This window comes from Heterocephalus glaber, unplaced genomic scaffold (genome assembly GCF_053883595.1).
Source record: "Heterocephalus glaber isolate CG9 unplaced genomic scaffold, H.glaber_assembly_v1.0 deba00001442, whole genome shotgun sequence".
Taxonomy (NCBI): domain Eukaryota; kingdom Metazoa; phylum Chordata; class Mammalia; order Rodentia; family Bathyergidae; genus Heterocephalus; species Heterocephalus glaber.
This window is the reverse complement of record NW_028258296.1, coordinates 43,662,069-43,681,491: the sequence shown is the minus strand read 5'-3', so window position 1 is coordinate 43,681,491 and position 19,423 is coordinate 43,662,069. Positions and strand designations below refer to the sequence as shown.

The window sequence follows — 19,423 nt, the reverse complement described above, 5'->3', positions numbered from 1 at the left end:
TCATATTCTTTTTCAGCTGTCGTATTTCATTTTTAGTAGTGATTTTTAAAGTTTTTCTCTTTTTATACTGATCATTTATATTTTTTTACAGCTGGAATTTACCATGCAAGAAGCTGTGCAATGTTTACATGCTCTAGAAGAGTACTGTCCTTCTAAAGATGACTATAGCAAGCTCTGTTTGCTTTTGACTTTGCCTCGTCTGACCAATCATGCTGAGTTTAAGGACTGGAATCCCAGCACTGCCCGAGTTCACTGTTTTGAGGAAGCTTGTGTCATGGTTGCAGAGTTCATCCCTGCTGACAGGAAGCTAAGTGAGGCTGGTTTTAAAGCAAGTAACAATCGGTTATTTCAGCTTGTAATGAAAGGCCTGCTTTATGAATGCTGTGTAGAATTTTGTCAGAGTAAAGCAACCGGAGAAGAAATTACAGAAAGTGAAGTACTTCTTGGCATCGACCTTTTATGTGGGAATGGTTGTGATGATTTGGATTTGAGTTTATTGTCATGGCTTCAGAATCTCCCTTCTTCTGTGTTCTCTTGTGCTTTTGAACAGAAGATGCTTAATATCCATGTTGACAAACTTCTGAAACCAACAAAAGCTGCATATGCTGATCTTTTGACTCCTCTTATCAGCAAACTTTCTCCCTATCCATCATCCCCAATGAGAAGACCTCAATCAGCTGATGCCTATATGACCCGCTCTCTGAATCCTGCTTTAGATGGCCTCACTTGTGGATTAACCAGTCATGATAAGAGAATCTCAGATCTTGGGAACAAAACTTCTCCAATGTCACACTCCTTTGCTAACTTCCATTATCCAGGGGTACAAAACCTCAGTAGAAGTCTCATGCTTGAGAATACAGAATGTCACAGTATTTATGAAGAATCCCCTGAGCGGTAAGCATTTGCTCATAAAAATTAGGAAATTTCCCTGAATGTAAGATAATCTGATTGGGTTGGTGTGTATTTTTCTCAATTTTCAAATCCCTTTAAAGTTAATCCTGGGCCAGGGATTAGCTTAGTGGTGCCACCATGCCTGCTTGGTAAGCACAAGGTCCTGAGTTCGATTCGTAGTACCAGGAAAAAAATAAAAGTTTTAAAAATCTTTAGAAAGGGTTTTTTAATTCAGATAATTAAAATTATAAGAGAAAATCTTTATTTTTTTATCTCATTATTCATTCATTCATTTAATTAATTAATTATTTTGCGACAAAATCTTGCTGTGTAGTTCAGACTGGCTTGAACTTACTAGGTAGCTGAGGCTGGCCTCGAACTTGCAGCAATCCTCCTTCTTCATCCTCCTGAGTGCTGATTACAGGTGTGCACCGCCACACAAGGGCATCTTATATTGTTTTTTCACTGGTTATAAAGGCAATAGATATGCTGTGAAGAAAATTTAGATAACATAAAAGAATAATAGGATGAGAATTAAAATCCCACACAATCTCAACACTTAGATGACTAGTTTTTTTTTGTTTTTTTCCTGTGAATATGTTTCTTTTAGATTGGGAATATACTATGTATATTTTCATTTAACCTTTTTTCGCTTGGAATATCATGAATGTTTTCCATTTTCCTAAACATTTCTTGAGCTCCAGTATGGTTAATGGTAAGTATGCGATATTCTATTGTATAATTACATCATGTAGAACCCAGGCTGTTTCCACTTTTTTCTCCTGAATAGTATTGTAGTGAATGATTATGTATATAAAATCCTCCATTTCCATTCTTCACTTATCTTTCTGTGTGTGTGTGTGTGTGTGTGTGTGTGTTTGTGTATGTATGTATGTATGTATGTATGTATGTGGGGTACTGAGTATTGAGCCAGGGAATGCTGAGATGCATCCTCAGCCATCTGTCTGTCGCCTCTTTCTCTCTTCTTTCTCTCTCCTCCCTCTCTTTCTCTCTTTCTTTCTTTCTTTCTGTTTTGAGACAGAATCTCAGTGTTGCTAGCTTCAAACTTGTAATCCTCTTGCCTTAGCTTCTGAGTAGCCGGGATTACAGTGTTTGCCACAATGTCCAGTTTAGTGATTCTTTATGTATATGAAATGTGTGTTAAAGATACTATTCAGTTTTTTTTTTGTATTAAATTCTTTTATTGGTACATTGTAGGTATACAACACAATTACATCTCTCATTGGGAATTGTACCTTTATATAATGCATCTTGGTTCTTATTTTTTCCCCATTCCTAGCCCTCCCTTCACACCCTCCATCCTTCCCTATTTACAAAGACTTTATTTCCATTTTTTCCATTTCTCATCATTTCTTCCTTTCCCTTCTTTTCTTCCCCCTGCCCTTCCCACTACCCCTACCCCTTTGGACCTTTTCTTCCTATTTTACATTATCGATTATTCACTCTAATCATTGGTACATTTTAGGTATACAATATAATGACATTCATCATTGGAAATTTGCACCTTTACATAGTCTCTCTTGGTTCTTATTTTTCACCCTTGCCCAGCCCTCCCTTAAACCCCTCCAGTCCTCCCTATTTACAAAGATTTTGTTCCTATTTTTCCATTTTCTCATATTAATCCCATTCCCTTCTATCCTTTCCCCTAGCCCTCCCACTTGGTACTATTCAGTTTTTGTCCTCAAACCTGGCATGAAATAATCCCCTGAGTAGCAGTTATTTATTTCATGGGTTAGGAAACTTTTCTACCTTGCTTTTTCTGAAAACTCTACAGTATACAGATGGTTTTTTTGTACCTCAAAGTTGGTACTGTTGCTAGAGTCCTAGGGCAGAGAGAGGTCTGACGTCAGGGAGTTCCAAAAAATCAGGTCTCAAAGATCAAATGAGGGAAAAAAGTAATGGTGAAAAGCATGAAAGGAATTTACACAATATGCTTGTAGCTATATTGGGAAAATGGCAGGGTGCAGGGGAGGTATCCGTGCATCCACAGCCCTGTCTTCAGGGTTGAACCAAGAGCTCCAATAAGATTATATAGGGAAGGTATGAAAGCCACTAGGAAAAAAAAAAAGATTATATAGGGAAGGGGTCATAATTAATCAGTCTTGGTCAAACTGATTGGTTGTTATTTCAGTCCTGATTCCGCAAGGCTCCAGGGAAGTCTTATCTCTTAAGGAGGCAGTTTGGTTCTCATGAGGTGATTAGTCCTACTTGAGGCAGCCTCAATTCCTGTCTTGGGCTGATTTACCTGTAAGGCTTGCTCTTCCCGGCAGGTTTAGGGTAATGACTGCAGACTTCTGGGCACCACTGCAAGGATCTAGAACTGGACATGCAAGCAGTCAGTTCACAGTCTGTTGATTATTATGTCCTTTAAAATTTTTTTTTTTTTCTTGATACTGAGGATCGAGCTCAGGACCTTGCACTTTCGAGGCAGGGATGGTGCCACTGAGCTAAATTCCCAGCCCGTGTCCTTTAAATTTTTTTTTTTTTTGGTTCCGGGGATCGAACTCAGGTCCTTGTGCTTTTGAGGCAAGCAGCAGAACCACTGAGCTAACGCCCCCACCACCCCCACCCCCACCACCATGCCCCCAACCATGTCCTTTAAATTTTTAAAATACCTGAGTTACTCTTATCTTGATGCCTGTCCTTGAAGGGGAAGAACTTGCAGCCTTGTATGAACACTGCCTAAGTGATTAACATGCCTATGGCCTGAGTGAAGCAGAGTTTTAAGGTGTATTAAAGGAGGCAGGTACAGAAAGAAGGCAGAGATTTCAATACCATGAAGTAGTAATATTAACTGCGGTAAATTTATTTTTTGAAACAGCATAAAAACTAACCCTCTTATATTACATAGGATATTTGGAGGCATTCTTTGTAGAAAAAGGAATGTTGGACTCAGTTTCTGTTTAATTAGAGCAATTGCTCTTTTGTTACAGCATAAGAAATAGAGGATAAATATAAGAAAGTAGTTTCTGTTATGTTACTACAAAATTGTAGAAGAAAGGAGTTATAATACTTCTTTAATATTCTTTAAAGAGAAAGGGGGCTGTAAGTAGGATCATTTAAGTGAAGGGCTTCCTAAAGGCTAATCTGTATAAACATCTGGTATAGTCAACATCTTCAGATGAAGTTAGTTTTAAAAACAAAACAGAAAACAGAGTATGAAACAGAGTATGAAAGGTAGAAATTATTAATGTTTTAGAAGAATATTATGAACAACCTGACATAAGATCTCAAGCTTATGTCTTTAAAATAATTTATACATTAAAAAATACTGGAAAAATATATGTTTTGCTTTTATGTTAAGTACACATAGACTAAAAAGCCTTTTAATAGTCTAAAAATTTTAAAATTACGTAGAACCATATTAGAAGTAAATATTTGGATAAGAAAATCACAGGTTTATATTTCATGAAGAGAATATAGGCATTAGATTGTCTAGCCTATCCAGTTTATAGATGAAGTTTATAGATGAAGTCACAGAGAATGTGGCTTTCCCTAGACCACATAACTGATTTTAGACTGGAGATCCTGGTTTTCCTTGAATAATAACCCTGAGCTCTTCCATTAAAAGCATATTCCAGCTGGGTACGTTGGCATGTACCTGTAATCTCAGTCTTGGGAGGCTCAAGCATAAAGATCTCAAGTTCTAGACTAGACTGGGCAATACTAAAAAAATAAAAAATTCCTTACAAGGACATACCACTTTTTAAAAAATTTTTTTATTGAGTTTATTGGTTCATTTAGGTATGACTTATGATCACAATCATCATTGGGAATTTGTACCTGTACATGATATATCTAGATTCTTATTTTTCCCATTCCCCTGCCCTTTGAACCCCTCTACCCCCCATATACATAAGCTTTGTTTCCATTTTTTTCTTCTTTCAATTTTTTTCTTTCCCTCTTTTCTTTCCTCTGCCCCCTCCCTAGTACCCCTTTCCCTTTAAACATTTTCTTCCTATTTCGCATTATCTATTATACATTTTAGTCCTCATTTGCACTGTCAGTTTCTCACACCAGAGAAATGATTCAGTATTTACACGTGTGTCTTATTTATTTCACTTATGAGTATGGCCTCAAGGTGCATCCATTTAGCTATAAATGTCTCAAGTTTATCTTTCTTTATGGCTGAGTAGTACTCCATTTTATAAAAAAAAAAAACCCACATCTTTATCCACTCAACAGTTGATGGGGTTTTGGGCTGTTTCCGAGATTTAGCTATTACAAACTGTGCTGAAGGATATACCACTTTTAAAACCAGTTTTTTGACTGTGGCACATGCCTATAATCCCTGCATTCAGGGGACTGAGGCAGTAGGATCACAAGTTTGAGGGCAGCCTGAGCTATGTATGAGTTCAAGGCCATCCTAGCTTACATAATGGGATCTGGTCTCAAAACAGAAACAAACCTTTTTTGTAGGTAAGGAAAGAAAGGAAAATTTTAAAATCTATGTTAAACAGTTGATAAACACTTAGGTTAAATATTTATTGTTTTAGAATTAAAATTTCTCTTAACTAAAATACCTTTTTCTTTAATCCCATCTCTGCTTTGTTGTACTTTTCTGGAAGAAGTGATACACCAGTCGAGGCACAGCGGCCTGTTAGCAGTGAAATCTTGGGCCAGAGCACAGTTTCAGAAAAAGAGCCTGCAAATGGAGCACAGAACCCAGGATCAGCTAAGCAAGAAAAAAATGAGGTACTATTTACCATGTGTTATATTTTAGAGTTATTTTCTTTGTAAGAAGTGACAGTATTTTTTTGAAGGAGGAGAGTTTTAATTTGGCTCATGGAATAAATAGTGTTTGGTATATAGAATTTTAAAATAATTTTGTGATTTTGGGGAGTAAGAGAATATCTAGACTTAATAATTATTAGTTTATTATTGCTTCTCAGCCTTTTGGCTAAGATCAAGTGTAATAATTATTAGTTTATGTTCTCTTTTCTACCCAAAGAATATATGGTGTATTTAGTTGTCATTGTGTATTTTGTAACTTTTTTTTTTTTCTTTTGGTACCAGGGATCAAACTCGGGTCCTTCTGCCTGTGCAGCAGGCAGCAGAACCACTGAGCTAAATCCCCGGCCCTTTGTAACAACTTTAACAAATGAATTTATTAAAAATGTAAAATACCACAGTTGACATTAATTTTACATACTTTAAAACTCAAATAATTGAATTTTCATTAAATGTGGCTAAATTGCATTTTAAATGCATATACTCTTATATTTTACTTACTACATTTAATGAACAAAAATTAGATATTTATAATATTGAATTATATTTTTATCTAAATTTAGGGATCCAAATTGTTGTTACCATTTTGGTGTTTTTGAAAGGAAATTGTATTGTGAAAGGAAATTGTATTATAAAGTAGGATGTGAAGTCTTCCGCTTAGAAGAGGTTTTTTTTCTCTTTTTTAAACCTGTGGCAATTTTAACCTGATAATATACTACTTACATTTAAAGAAATATGATCTCAACACTCGTAGTAAGATATATCTTCAGTCCAGACCTCATGTTCGCAATACAAAAGCCTTTAAAGAAGAGAGAAAAAAAAAGTTTTATTTATGTGTCATGGCATGAAAATTGGAATACTGAATCAACAGCTGAGATATTGCTCATGTCCTGTGCTTTCTAACTATTAACTCTTTAGTCTTGGAACCAATCTTAATGGTTATTACACCTCCCATCACTTTAGACTGTATTGGGTATCAGCATTTTTTTTGGCAGGATCTCATTATGTAGTCTAGGCTCACCTCAAACCTGTATTCCTTTTGCCTCAGCCTTAGCAGTGCCAGGATTACAAGCGTGCACCACTGTGCAATTGTATTCCTTCTTACATGTATCAAGACTCATGGTGAACAGTGAGTTCTGGCTTGCAAAAGAGCATTTATTTTTTGTGATTCTCTGTGAGTCTTAGTTCACAAGTTAGACAAAAACACAAGTACTACTTAGAAGAGATTGATAAATGTTTTAATAATTTGAATAATTTTATTTTCAACTAAATCTAAAACAAATTAGGAAAATTATTACTAAAGTTACATATAGATATGTATCAAACAGTAGAGTCCCAGAATATGATGCAAACATTGACAGAATTGAGGAGAGAAATAGACATCTCTGAAGTAAGAGTTGGGGACTGCAATACCCCACTTACAGTAATGGATAAGAAATTTAAGTTGGAAATAAATGAAGGTATAGAGGACTTGAACAGTGCTATAAATGAACTAGACATTCCACTCAACAACAGGAACACACATCTTTCTCCAGTGGATGTAGAATGTTATTTAAGATAGGCCATCTATTAGGGCACAAAACAAGTCTCAGTACATTTTTAAGAGATTGAAATTAATGAAGCATCTCTGACCACAATGAAATGAAGCTAGAAATTAACAGAAGGAAAACTGGAAATTCACAAATTTGTGTATTTTCTATATACAGGATAATGTCATCTGTGAATAGATACGACTAACTTTTAACTAATGAGTTGAAGAGATCACATGGGAAATTGGAAAACAGACCAAAAATGAGAATATAGCATATCAAAATTTATAGGATTCAGCAAAGGCAGTGCTTGGAGAAAATTTGTAGATGTAAATGCAGAAGAGCTGGATATAGTTTGGTGATAGAGTGCTTGTATAGCATGCACAAGGCCCTCAGGTATTGCAAAAACAAATAATCAGAAAATAGTTGCTCAAGCACAAGGACCCGAGTTCAATCCCCGGTACCAAAAAAAAAAAAAAATAGTATTTGACTAGTGAAAATGGTGGCCTCCATGGAAAATCCAGCTGGTGAGACAAAGCTGAGCTGGTGTGAGATTTATGTCCACTTATGCCAGTGCTTACCTAGCAGCCAGAGCATCAGGGCTATGGTGGAAGTTCAAGAAGGCAAACCTGGGCCTTCCTATTCTAGTTGTTATGCATTCAGTCAAGAGAATAATGTCCCTTTGAACAATTTATGTGTTGTTAATGTAACCAGAGCCCTGGAGAATGTCTGAAGTATCCTCTGCAGATTATGAGCAGGAGCCTTAGAATTTTCTGCTAAACTGAGTACCATGTGGAAAAATGTGTTTTCCAATTTCTTATAAAGCTTGTGCTGTAAAAAAAGAATGAAACCATTAGATCAGTAATCTAACGTTATGACTTGAACTAGAAAAAAAGGGTGGAGCTGCGGCTATAGTTCAGTGGCAGAATTCTTACCTAGCATATATAAGGCTTACTTAGTTTGATCCCCAGCACTGCAAAAAAGAAGACTTAAAACCAGTCCTTCTCAAACTCTTCCAGAAAATAGAAGTGGAAGAGCAATGGGTAGTAGAGCATGTCTATAGTCCAGCACTCAGAAGGACTGAAGCAGGAGGATTGTGAGTTCAAGGCCAACCTGAACTGCTTAATTCCAGACCAGCCTGGACTACATAGTAAAACCATTTAAAAAAAAAAAAAGAGGTGGGAATACTTCTTAACACAGTCTATGAAGTCACCATTACCTTGATCTGAAAACCAGATAAAGACATCACAAGAAAACTACAGACTAATATCCTTTATGAATATAAAGAAAAGGAATCCTTAAAAAATACTTTCAAAACAAATTCAGCAGCATATTAAAAGAATTATACAGTGTGACCAAGTGGTTCAACAAAGAAAGTCAGTGTGATATATCACACTAATAGCATGAAGGGAGGAAGAAAAATCCACATGATTATCTTGACAAAATTTTTCAGAAAACTAGGAATAAAAGAGAACTTCTTTAGTATAGTAAGTGGTGCCGTCCATGGTGCTACACACCTGTAATCTCAGCATTTGGTAGGGTGAGGCGGGTGGATTTTGAGTTTGAGGTCAGCCCGCCTACATAGCAACTTTTTTTTTTTTTTTTGGTACCGGGGGGTCCTTGAGCTTGCGAGGCAGGTGGCGGAACCACTGAGCCAAATCCCCGGCCCTTACATAGCAACTTTGAGACCAGCCTGGACCTACATAGTGAAACCCTTTCTCCAAAAAAAAGGTAAAAGGCCTTAATGAAATACCCGTAGCTGACTTGGTGGGGCAAGACTGAGTGAGGACATTCCTTTAAGATCAGGAGCAAAAACAGTAACACTGCCTTTCACCACTGCTGTTGAACATTTACTAGAAGTTCTAGCCACAGCAATTGGACAATAAAAGGAAATAAATGACATACAAATTTGAAAAGAGATAAAACTAGCTCTATTCACAGATGACATGATCCTATATATAGAAAGTCCTAAATAGAATTCACAAGAAAGCTACTAGGACTGATAAATTCAACAGATTGCAGAGTAGAAGATCAACACAAAAAAAAATCGCTTGTGTTTCTGTATACTAGCTATGAACAATTTGAAAAGCAAATTAATTTCATTTATAATTGCATATGAAAGGATAAAACTCTTGGGAATGTCAAAGAGAAGAAAGATCTGTACCCTGAAAACTATAAAACATTGCTGAAAGAAATTTAAGAAGACCTAAATAAATAGAAATACATCTTGTGTTCATGGATAGGAATACTTAACATTATCACCCAATGTGATTTCTAGAAACAATGCAATACCTATAAAAACTTCCACAGTATCTTCTGCAGTAATTGAAAAATGAATGCTCAAGTGCATGTAGACTTGTGAGGGTCCCCAAATAGCCAGAACAATCTTGAAAAAGAACAGACTTGTAGGACTTACTTCATGATTTCAAAACATACTACAAAGCTATGGTAATCAAAAGCGTGATACTTGCACAAGGATAGATATATTGACCAATAGAATAAAATTGAGAGTCCAAAAATAATCTCATACTTTTATGGCCAGTTGATTTTTAGCAAGAATGAAAACTCCATTCAGTAGGGAAACAATAGTCTCTTTAACAGTTAGTGCTGGGAGGATTTCCATAGGTAAAAGAATGAAGTTGGATCTCTGTCTCATACCATATAAAAAAATTAACTCAAATTTGTATCAATAACCTACAAGAGCTAAAATCATAAAATTCTAAGAAGAGGAAATAGGTATAAATCTTTACTACCTTGTATTTTATAATGCATTCTTAAATCTTACACCAAAAGTATGAACAATAAAAGTAAATAAATTAGACTTCATTAAAATTAAAACCTTTTTGTGCAAAAAAGTATGTTACTAAGGAAGTGAAAATACAACCTACAGAAAGAGAAAAATATTTACAAACTATATCTGATAAGCTTTATTGTCCAGAATACAGAAAGAACTGCAACTGAACAAAAAGACAACACAAATAGAAAATGGGCAAAGGTCTTGAATATACATTTCTTCAAAGAATACATATAAATGGACAGTGAGCATATAAAGATGCTTAATACCATTAATAATTAGGAAAATGTAAATCAAAGCCTTAATGAGATACAACTTTACACCTAGTTGGCGGCTATAATTAAAACAATGGAAAATTTAAGAAAAAGCAATGGAAAATTAAGTATTGGTTAATATTTGGAGAACTTGAACCCTTGTACATTGCTGGTTAGAATATAAAATGTTTAGAGTACCCACTGTGGCAGGGTCTGGAGGGTGTAGCTCAGTGGTAGAGTGCTTATGTAGCGTGCCCAAGGCCCTAGGTTCAATACATGTCACCACAAAAATAAATAAAATTAAAAATTTGTGGTCCCTCAAAAGCTAAACATAAGATTGTCATATAACCCAGTAATTCCATTCCTAGATATATACCCCTCTCCCCAATTGAAACCATAGACTCTGGTAGATATTTCTATACCCTTGTTCATAACAGCATTATTCACTGTTGCCAAAGATGAAAATTACCCATTTGTTCATCCCCCCAAAAAATCCATCAACAAAATGTGGTATGTACATACAATGAGGTATTATTCAACCATAAAAGGAATGAAGTTCTGATACATGCTAGAGTGTGGATGAAACTTGAAAACTTCATGCTGCACTAAATAAACAGATACAAAAGGACCAATGTTGTGTGATTCCACTTATATGAATATCTAGAAGAAGCAAATTCACAGAAATAATATAGACTAGATTAGAGATTACCAGGGGCTGAAGCAAGGGGAAAATGGGGAGATATTGCTTAATAGTTACAGTTTCTGTTTGGGATGATGAAAAAGTTTTGAATATGGTGCTTTTTATCCAACATTGTGAGTGTAGTTAATGCCACTTAAAATGGTTAAAATGACAGCTTTTATGTAACATTTTACCATAATACAAAATTCAGGTACATATGGATAATTTTATCTGAGTTATTGCTGATAGAAAAGGATTTTGGTTTCAGTACTGGGGATTGAACCCAGAGCCTTCACACTCAGCTGCATATCCAACCCTTTTAAATTTTCTTATTTTGAGACAGGGTCTTACTAAATTACTCAATTACTTAGGGTGGGCTAGAATTTGCTATCCTTCCCAGAGTATGAAATTGATTATAGGTGCATGCAACCACACCTGGCCAAGAAGAATTATTTCTGTTTCCCAGAGAAGCAAAAAGTTTTAGCTTTAGGTAGCTGTATAAGACTCTTGGTTAAACTTATTATCAGTGTTTGGTCAATTTTAGAGATGATTGATTTTTTTCAGGATAATCCCAGTGAAGTATGACTAGACTTTGATTTCATGGGGAGTCTTTCCTTGCCAGTATTGGAATTCACTAAATATCTCAGTCCTGAAAGTTTGAGTGCTGTATAGTTCTTTTAGAACAATTACATACAAATGTTGAGACTGCTAAATTTAAGGCTCACTAAATGAAAGAACATTTGAAACCTATTTCTTTGGCAAATTTTCTTTCTTTCTATAGAAACCTATTAGACCATGTACATGCTTGCATTAACCATGTTTGGCAAGGATAATATTGTATTCATTAAATGTTAATGCAGTTCCTCAATATGTATTTTATGTAAGTACTATAAGATTTGTCTTTGCAAACATTTTCTTTGTTCTTATAACCATTAATTTGCCTTTTTTTCTTTTGGTGGTACTGGGATCCACACATGCTATGGAAGCCTTCAGACCATTGAACTACATCTCCAGTCCTTTGAGACAAGGTCTCACTAAATTGTTCAGGCTGACCTTGAATTTGTAATCTTCCTGCTTCAGCCTCCTGAATAGCTAGGACTGCAGGCATGTGCCACAGCACCAGTTTAATTTACATTTTTATTTTGGATTAGTCCAGCCACTAGCGCAATCATCCATTTTGGCCAGTCTGTTGCTGTGGAATGAAATAAATTAACTGATCTCTGTCAGTGTTAAGACTCATGGGTCCTATGTTATTTTTCTTTTTTGTTATTTTTCAAGAAGCAATGTAGAGGGGTGATCCAGAGATATATGGTGTACATTTACATAAAAAATATTTATCACAGTAGAAGACATATTGCCATTAATCCCCCTTAAAATAACTCCCTTGGCTCCTGACACAATTTTCCCATCCTTCTTGCTACTTTTTGAAGCAGTTCTGGAAGACCCCTTTTTGTGTGTCTTTATGAGGTGTGATCAAAAATGTGGTGAATGCTTCTGCCGTATCACATCTAGTGGAAAGGCAGGCTCGTTATGCTGTGTCCTCATCCACCTTATTCACCAGATCTGGCATCATGTAACTTCTGGCTCTTCCTCCAAATCAAAATGAGCATGAAAACTAAATATTTTGAATTGATTCAGGACATCAAGGCAACCATGACAACACAGCTAAAGATACTCATGAAAGAGACCTTCTGTAACAGCTTTAGAGAGTGGCAAGAATGATGTGACAAGTATGTCAAAGTGAGGGAGATTAATGGCAGTGTGTCTTTTACTATAATAAAATGTTAAAAAATTTAAACTTTCACTGTCATTTTTGATCATTTTTGTATTGTTTTGTAATTGTTTAATTATATATTTTATCAGTATTTATAAGAAGGTACTGCTGAGAGAAGATATATATTCAGTTTAACAATATTGTTTTCTTCTAATATTTTTAAGCTTCGAGATTCCACTGAACAATTTCAAGAATATTATAGGCAAAGATTACGTTATCAACAGCATTTAGAGCAGAAGGAGCAGCAGCGACAGATATACCAACAGATGTTGCTTGAGGGTGGGGTGAATCAGGAAGATGGCCCTGATCAGCAGCAGAATCTTACTGAGCAATTCCTTAACAGGTTGGTCTTCTAGTTGCTTTTTTAAATGAAGGGAATTATTTTGAAGCTATTTAAAGAATTTAATAACTGTAATTTAAAGAATTTAATAACTGTAATTCCCTTGTCATTTGAAAGTGTAATATGGAATTTACATGTTTTCTTGTGACCAAATACTGAGTGTTTATCTAGTTTTTTCCTTCCTCCCTCAGCAAGTAAAACAAAAGAGTAGTAGTTCTTTCCATAGGCTGGAACCCAACTGCCAAGTGGATCCAGTTCTGACCCATCTGAGGACGGAAGGCAGTGATGTCAAACCTTTTAGAGCTTTCAGTGATGACACACAGCCTGCTACAACACATATGCCATAGGTTCACCGCTACTGACCCAGGGGAAGCTACTTAGTTTCTTTTTTTTTGAAAAAATAATTTTATTAATCTGAATCTGACTGTACATACTAATATAAATAATACACAAAAATGAGTAATAAGGGTTTTCAATTGTGAACATTTACTGTGGATTCAGTATATTTTAATTCAATCATCAGTTTATAATTAAACCACCAGTTTATCATTAAAGAAACTCTTTGATGTTGCTTAGAACTCTAGTGCTATGTAACATCTCTGGAGCTCTGTCATCCCTGGCCTCTTTTTTTTTTTTTTTTTTGCTTTAATTCTTTTATTGGTACATTTTAGGTATACAATACATTTACAGTTATCATTGGGTGCTTGTACCTGTACATGATGTATCTTGGTTCTTATTTTTTCCCCATTCCTCTGCCCTCCCTTCACCCCCTCCACCCTTCCCTATTTACATAGACTTTGTTTCCATTTTTTTCTTTTCTCATAATTTTTCCTTTCCCTTCTTTCCTTTTTCCTTCCCCTTCCACTTTCCCTACCCCTTTGGACCTTTTCTTCCTATTTCAAATTATCAATTATTCGTTTTAATCCTTATTTACACTTTCAGTTTCTCACAATAGAGAAACTATTCGGTATTTACAGATGTGTCCTATTTATTTCGCTTAAGAATATGGCCTCACTATGCATCCATTTAGCTATAAATGTCTCTAGTTTCTTGTTCTTTATGGCTGAGTAGTACTCCATTTTATTAAAAAAACCACATTTCTTTATCCAGTCTCCAGTTGATGGGCACTTGGGCTGTTTCCAAGCTTTAGCTATTATGAATTGTGCCACTATAAACATGGGTACACATATATCGCTGTGGTATGATTCTTTTAATTCTTTGGGGAAGATTCCCAGCAGGGGAATAGCTGGGTCAAATGGGACCTCTAGCCCTAGTTCTTTGAGGTATATCCATACTGATTTCCACAGTGGTTGCACCAGTCTGCACTCCCACCAACAATGGAGAAGGGTTCCTCTCTTCCCACACCCCTACCAGCATTTGTTATTGGTTGATTTCATGGTAGCAACTATTCTTTCTGGGGTGAGGTAGAATCTCAGTGTTGTTTTCATCTGCGTTTCTTGAATGACCAGTGATGTTGAACTTAGTTTCTTTTTGTTTCCTCATGTACTTCACAAGGTTGCCATAAGGATTAAATGAGTTAATCTATGTAAAATGCTTAGAATGGTATCTGGGCCACTGTAAACACTATATTGGTCGTTGCTATTTTTATAATTATTAAGAGTGCTTAAATCTACAGATTCAGCCAAGCATAGTAGTGTGTCCCTAACTACTTGGGAGACTGAGGCTGGAGGATCACTTGAGCCCAGGAGTCAAGGCCAGCCTGGGCAACACAGTGAGACCTTATCCTAAAAAAAAAAAAATAACAGCAACACCAGCAAAAGAAAAACCCCTAAAGATTCTTTTGGATTTAATATATTAAAGATATTAAAATTTTGGCCCAAATAGTGTTAACTATAATGTTTTTTATTGTAGGAGGAATATACATGTTTTTAAAAGTCAATAAACCAAAATAGCTATATGTATATTATTTATATATCTTTATTTCAATGAGCAAAGCATGTTGGAAGGTTAAATGAGCTAATATATGTAAAAGTACTTAGAACAGTTTCTGTTCTAAGGGTATTTGAAGACCTAGCACATAGCAAATATGGTATAAGTCTTGGTTCCATGATTATGATTAGGCATTTGCAGTGGTGACTCTCAGTTCTTCAGTTGGATCAGTATATTAGATGTAATCTGCTTGACACTGTTGTTCAAGTCAGTGTTCCTAAAATTGATCCTATCTTCAAACCTTCACCTAGTGAGTGTTTATAGTGATGATCTCACGAGTCTAAGTAGGCTAAGCATGGTGGCACACACTTGAAATTGTAGCTACTAGAAAGGTGGAGGTAGGAAGATTACAAGTTTAAGGCTGGCCTGGGCAACATAGCAAGACCCTGTCTCAAAATAGAAAGGGGGATATAATTCAGTGTGATACCCTGGGGTTAATCCACCGGACTGTAGAGAAGGAAAAAAAGAAAAAAAAAAGAGTGTAAGCCTGCCTCTAAATATTCATTTAGAGACCATTTTATTACCAAGTCAGTAGCTTGTCAGAATTATCCTCCTCTGATGAATTGCCACTTTTCATTTTTTGGCTGTCTTCTTCACATTCATAAAATTCTGAGGTACAGTTTGACTTTCCAGTCAGTTTTTTTGTTTGTTTGTTTCAGTGAAAGAAGTTACCTAGTGATAAATTAGAAAATGAGGGGGCAAGGTTTGGTGACTCCAGTGATAGTGGAGATTTGCTTCCTCAAAATAAGTCAGACTGTTATTCAAGGTTTATCCTTTCTTTAAAGATAATCACAAATACTTAAATAATTTAGGTTCAGTTTAAAGCAAGGTAGCTTGCTTCCTTCCTTCTTCCCTCCCTCCTCCCTTCCCCTCTCTTCCTTTCTTCTTTCCCTTTCCTCCTCTCTCTCTCTGTCTCTGTCTCACTCTCTGTACTGGAGCTTGAACCCAGGACTTCATGCTTGCCACCGAGCCACATATTTTGTTTTCTTTTGAGACCATTTCTTACTGATTTACCCAAACTGGCATCAAACTTGTCACCTTCCCGCCTCAGCCTCCTAAGTAGGTGGGTTGGTGGGTGTGCACTACCACTCCCAGCATGTTTTCAATTTCTTTAGTGATCAGTTTAAAATTATGTTGAGGTGAGGGCCCGGATTTAGCTCAGTGGCACCACACCTGCGTCACAAGTGCAAGGTCTTAAGTTCAATCCCTGGTACCAAACCAAACCAAACAAAACAAAAAAATAAAAATAAAAATAAAATTATGTTGAGGCCTGGAGATTTAGCTCAGTGGTTCTGCCACCTGCCTTGTAAGCACAAGGTCCCTAGTTCAATCCCTGGTACCAAAAAAATAAATAAATAAATAAATAAAATTATGTTGAAAGTATGCTATAAAAACCCATAAGATATCCAAGTCTATAAATGTGAATGTATATAAGTTTTTGCAAATTTGTTTCACATAAATTCTGTCATTCTCTTAACCTTTTAAAAAATTTGTTTTCTGACCCTTTTATGTAATTTTGGGTTTTTGTTTTTGTTTTGTGGTGTTGGAGATTGAACCCGACATGATAGTCAAGCACTCTGCCACTAAGCTACATTCCCAACCCCTAATATAATAATTTTATTCAATTCTTTTTTTCTCCTAGACTCTTAGTTTTATGTATCTGAGTATGTACCAGGAGTTTAAGGTACCTGACTAGTGCTAAGGACAAAGAGAATTGAGATAGAATCTATAAATTAAAATGTACTTTTCCCCTTAATATTTTGTTCTTCCATATCATATTCTTGCAGCAGATCATTGCTTGCAGATTTAAATTTTGCTGCTTCTTTCCAAGAGACATAAGAGGAAGACAAGTGTGTTATGTGATAGATCTTATTAAAAAATCAACTATTGGGCTGGGGATTTAGCTCAGTGGTTCCACCACCTGCCTCACAAGTGCAAGGTCCTGAGTTCAATCCCCAGTACCCCCCCCCCAAATCAATGATTACATGTAAGGGTTTTCTTTCACTATTTTCATTTCATCTCCCCCCCACACACAATAGAATACTATACTGTCATAGTCATTTCTTTTGAGATAGAGGCTCATTGTGTTGTCCAAGCTGCCCTCAGATTCCTATGCTCAGATGATCTTCCTTCCTCAGCATCCCAAGTAGCTAGGACTACAGATACATGCTGCACTGGGCAGTTGATAGAATTTTTATTAACACTACTGTACTGTTACTTTATATTTTTTGTTTTTATTAATATTATTATAACATGTCATTGATTTGGTATTTAATATAGACATATTCTGCCCTTTCTCATCATACCCAACTTTAATAAGTCAAAATGATGTGCTAGCATTTTAAGGACATTTTATGCTTAATTCAGTATTTCCCAAATTTATTTATTTATTTTTTATTGCTCTTTTATGTTTATTTTGTTTATGTAACTGATAATACTACAACACTGCTTTAATGTTCATATAATTTCAAAGCTTCATAGCATAAAACTCACATGTGAATAATAATAGTTATTGCTATGGAAATTCTGTTTATTTCAAAAGTTTCATATCAGATTTGGACCCTGGCTCAATATATTTTTGTTTATAAAATAATTTTCACTAGTTACAGCCCCTACTGGGAATATAATGTTACTAGTTTAAAGTATATGTTTGGTTTCTGTGCATTATAAGTTTATTTATAAACTTTCTCTCTAAAATGAATAATTTGATATTGAATAGAAAGATCTGATAAAAATTGTGCACATTTATAAATTCACAGTTTACCCTGCCACAACTTATATGTTGCCAAGAGAAGGCCTGTGGCTTAAAGTTTTGTCACATTTATAGTCACATAATTTCTCATGGGCATGGATTTTCAAATGTTGATTAAGGTGTGCACTCTGACTAAAGGCTTTCCTACATGCATTACATTTGTAGGGTTTCTCTCCTGTATGTGTTCTTTCATGTTGATTAAGATGTGTCCTCTGGCTGCAGGCTTTCCCACAAAAACTATAATCGTAAGGTTTCTCTCCAGTATGAAGTCTGTGATGTTCTGTAAGAGATGAGATGCGGCTAAAGGCTTTCCCACATTGATTACATTTATAGGGCTTCTCTCCAGTATGGATTCTCAGATGCTGAGTGAAGGAAGAATGTTGACGGAAGGCTTTCCCACATTCATTGCATATAAAAGGTTTTTCCTGTGTGAATTCTCTGATGTTGAATAAGATGTATTCTCTGGCTGAGTCTTTTCCCACATTCATCACACTTACAGGGTTTCTCTCCTGTGAGCACTGTCTGAGGTTGGGTATGAGACAAATTGTGGCTGAAACCCTTTCCACATTCACTGGGATTTTCTCCAGTATGAATATGATTAGTGAGAACACACTGATTGAAGATTTTCCCACGTTCATTATATTCATAAGGATTTTCTCTTACATAGTTTCCCTGGTAATAAATCAAGTCTGAATTATGTTTGATGCTATTTCCCGGTGTGTCATAATTAAGGGGTATTTTAATTGAAGGAACCCCCTGATGTATAATAAGGTTTGAGTTCATTTTATAGTTCTCTTCAAATTTGTTACCTTTAATGCTTCTTTCTTGTGTAATCTTTTGATGGATGAAAGATACTTGTCCCAAATGTCTCTGCTGGTTTTCTTGGTTAAATTCAAACTGATAATCAAAATCCCAGAGTCCTCCTAAGATGGAATACCAGAAACTGTCTTCTGTTAGTCTTTCCATAATGATGTCACAGGTTTGATTTTTATCAGAAGTATTCTGGTTTAGAGTTGATTTTTAAATTTTAGGTCCATTATCCTCATCTAGGTGAGCTCCCACAGGGTAGCCTCCTCCTCTCATCCACACCTCTTCCTGCTCCAGCTGAGTGATCATTGCTGGCTTATAAACCTGATGCCCCAGAGCAACCAGATTCCTGTAGTTCTCCAGCATCAGGTCTCCATAGAGGTTCTTCTGAGCAGGGTACAGCTGTTCCCACTCCTCCTTGGTGAAGTCCACAGCCACATCCTGGAATGTCAGGGATTCCTGAGACCTGACTCTGTGTGATCCATCATCCATTTCTCTCTCCTTCATGTTCCCTTCCTTTGGGTACCTGCGTTCAGGCCCCAGCAGAACTGCTACACCTCTGCAGTTCCTGTATGGCAGTGTCACCAATGCTTTGTTCTCCTCCAGCACAGCAGCTCAGTTGGAGGCGCAGCTGCACTGGCAGCCTCAGCGTCGCGGTTGGTCCTTGAGAGCTGGTTTTCCAGTCTGAATGTGGCTCCTGCCCCCAGTCATTTATATAGAGACTTTTTTCTCTGAGACTCAAATTTGTCTCCTGTCGGGGATCTCATGAGATACAATTTTAGGTTGAATACCTGTAATGAGATTCACCAGAGTTGGCAGAAGAAATTCCAAAGTCTTAGTCACTCAGCGACCTAAGGAGTATTTCACCTGCTTCTTCACTTCGTTCTTTCTGCGATCTAGA

At 36.1% G+C, this 19,423-nt stretch overlaps 1 protein-coding gene, 2 non-coding genes and 1 pseudogene across 9 annotated transcripts in view; 2 read left to right on the top strand and 2 right to left on the bottom strand.

The window, feature by feature from the left end:
• Wdr47 (WD repeat domain 47) overlaps positions 1-19,423 on the top strand; it is a 71,834-nt gene that overhangs the window by 25,652 nt on the left and 26,759 nt on the right. For 4 of the 7 annotated variants that reach the window (XM_087213216.1, XM_087213213.1, XM_087213214.1 and 1 more), the window contains 3 exons: positions 92-894; positions 5,481-5,607; positions 12,838-13,016. In XM_087213216.1, coding sequence (XP_087069342.1) covers positions 92-894; positions 5,481-5,607; positions 12,838-13,016 — 1,109 coding nt within the window. The remainder of the gene's footprint in view (positions 1-91; positions 895-5,480; positions 5,608-12,837; positions 13,017-19,423) is intronic. The other 3 variants (XM_087213217.1, XM_087213215.1, XM_087213218.1) reach the window with 1 other exon arrangement.
• LOC147827714 (U2 spliceosomal RNA) lies at positions 5,793-5,980 on the top strand. The gene has a single exon (XR_015452148.1). It is a non-coding gene; the product is annotated as a U2 spliceosomal RNA (small nuclear RNA).
• Positions 6,734-6,860, bottom strand: LOC147827713 (small nucleolar RNA SNORA40). Its single transcript, XR_015452118.1, has one exon. It is a non-coding gene; the product is annotated as a small nucleolar RNA SNORA40 (small nucleolar RNA).
• LOC106010089 (zinc finger protein 713 pseudogene) lies at positions 17,739-19,035 on the bottom strand (annotated as a pseudogene).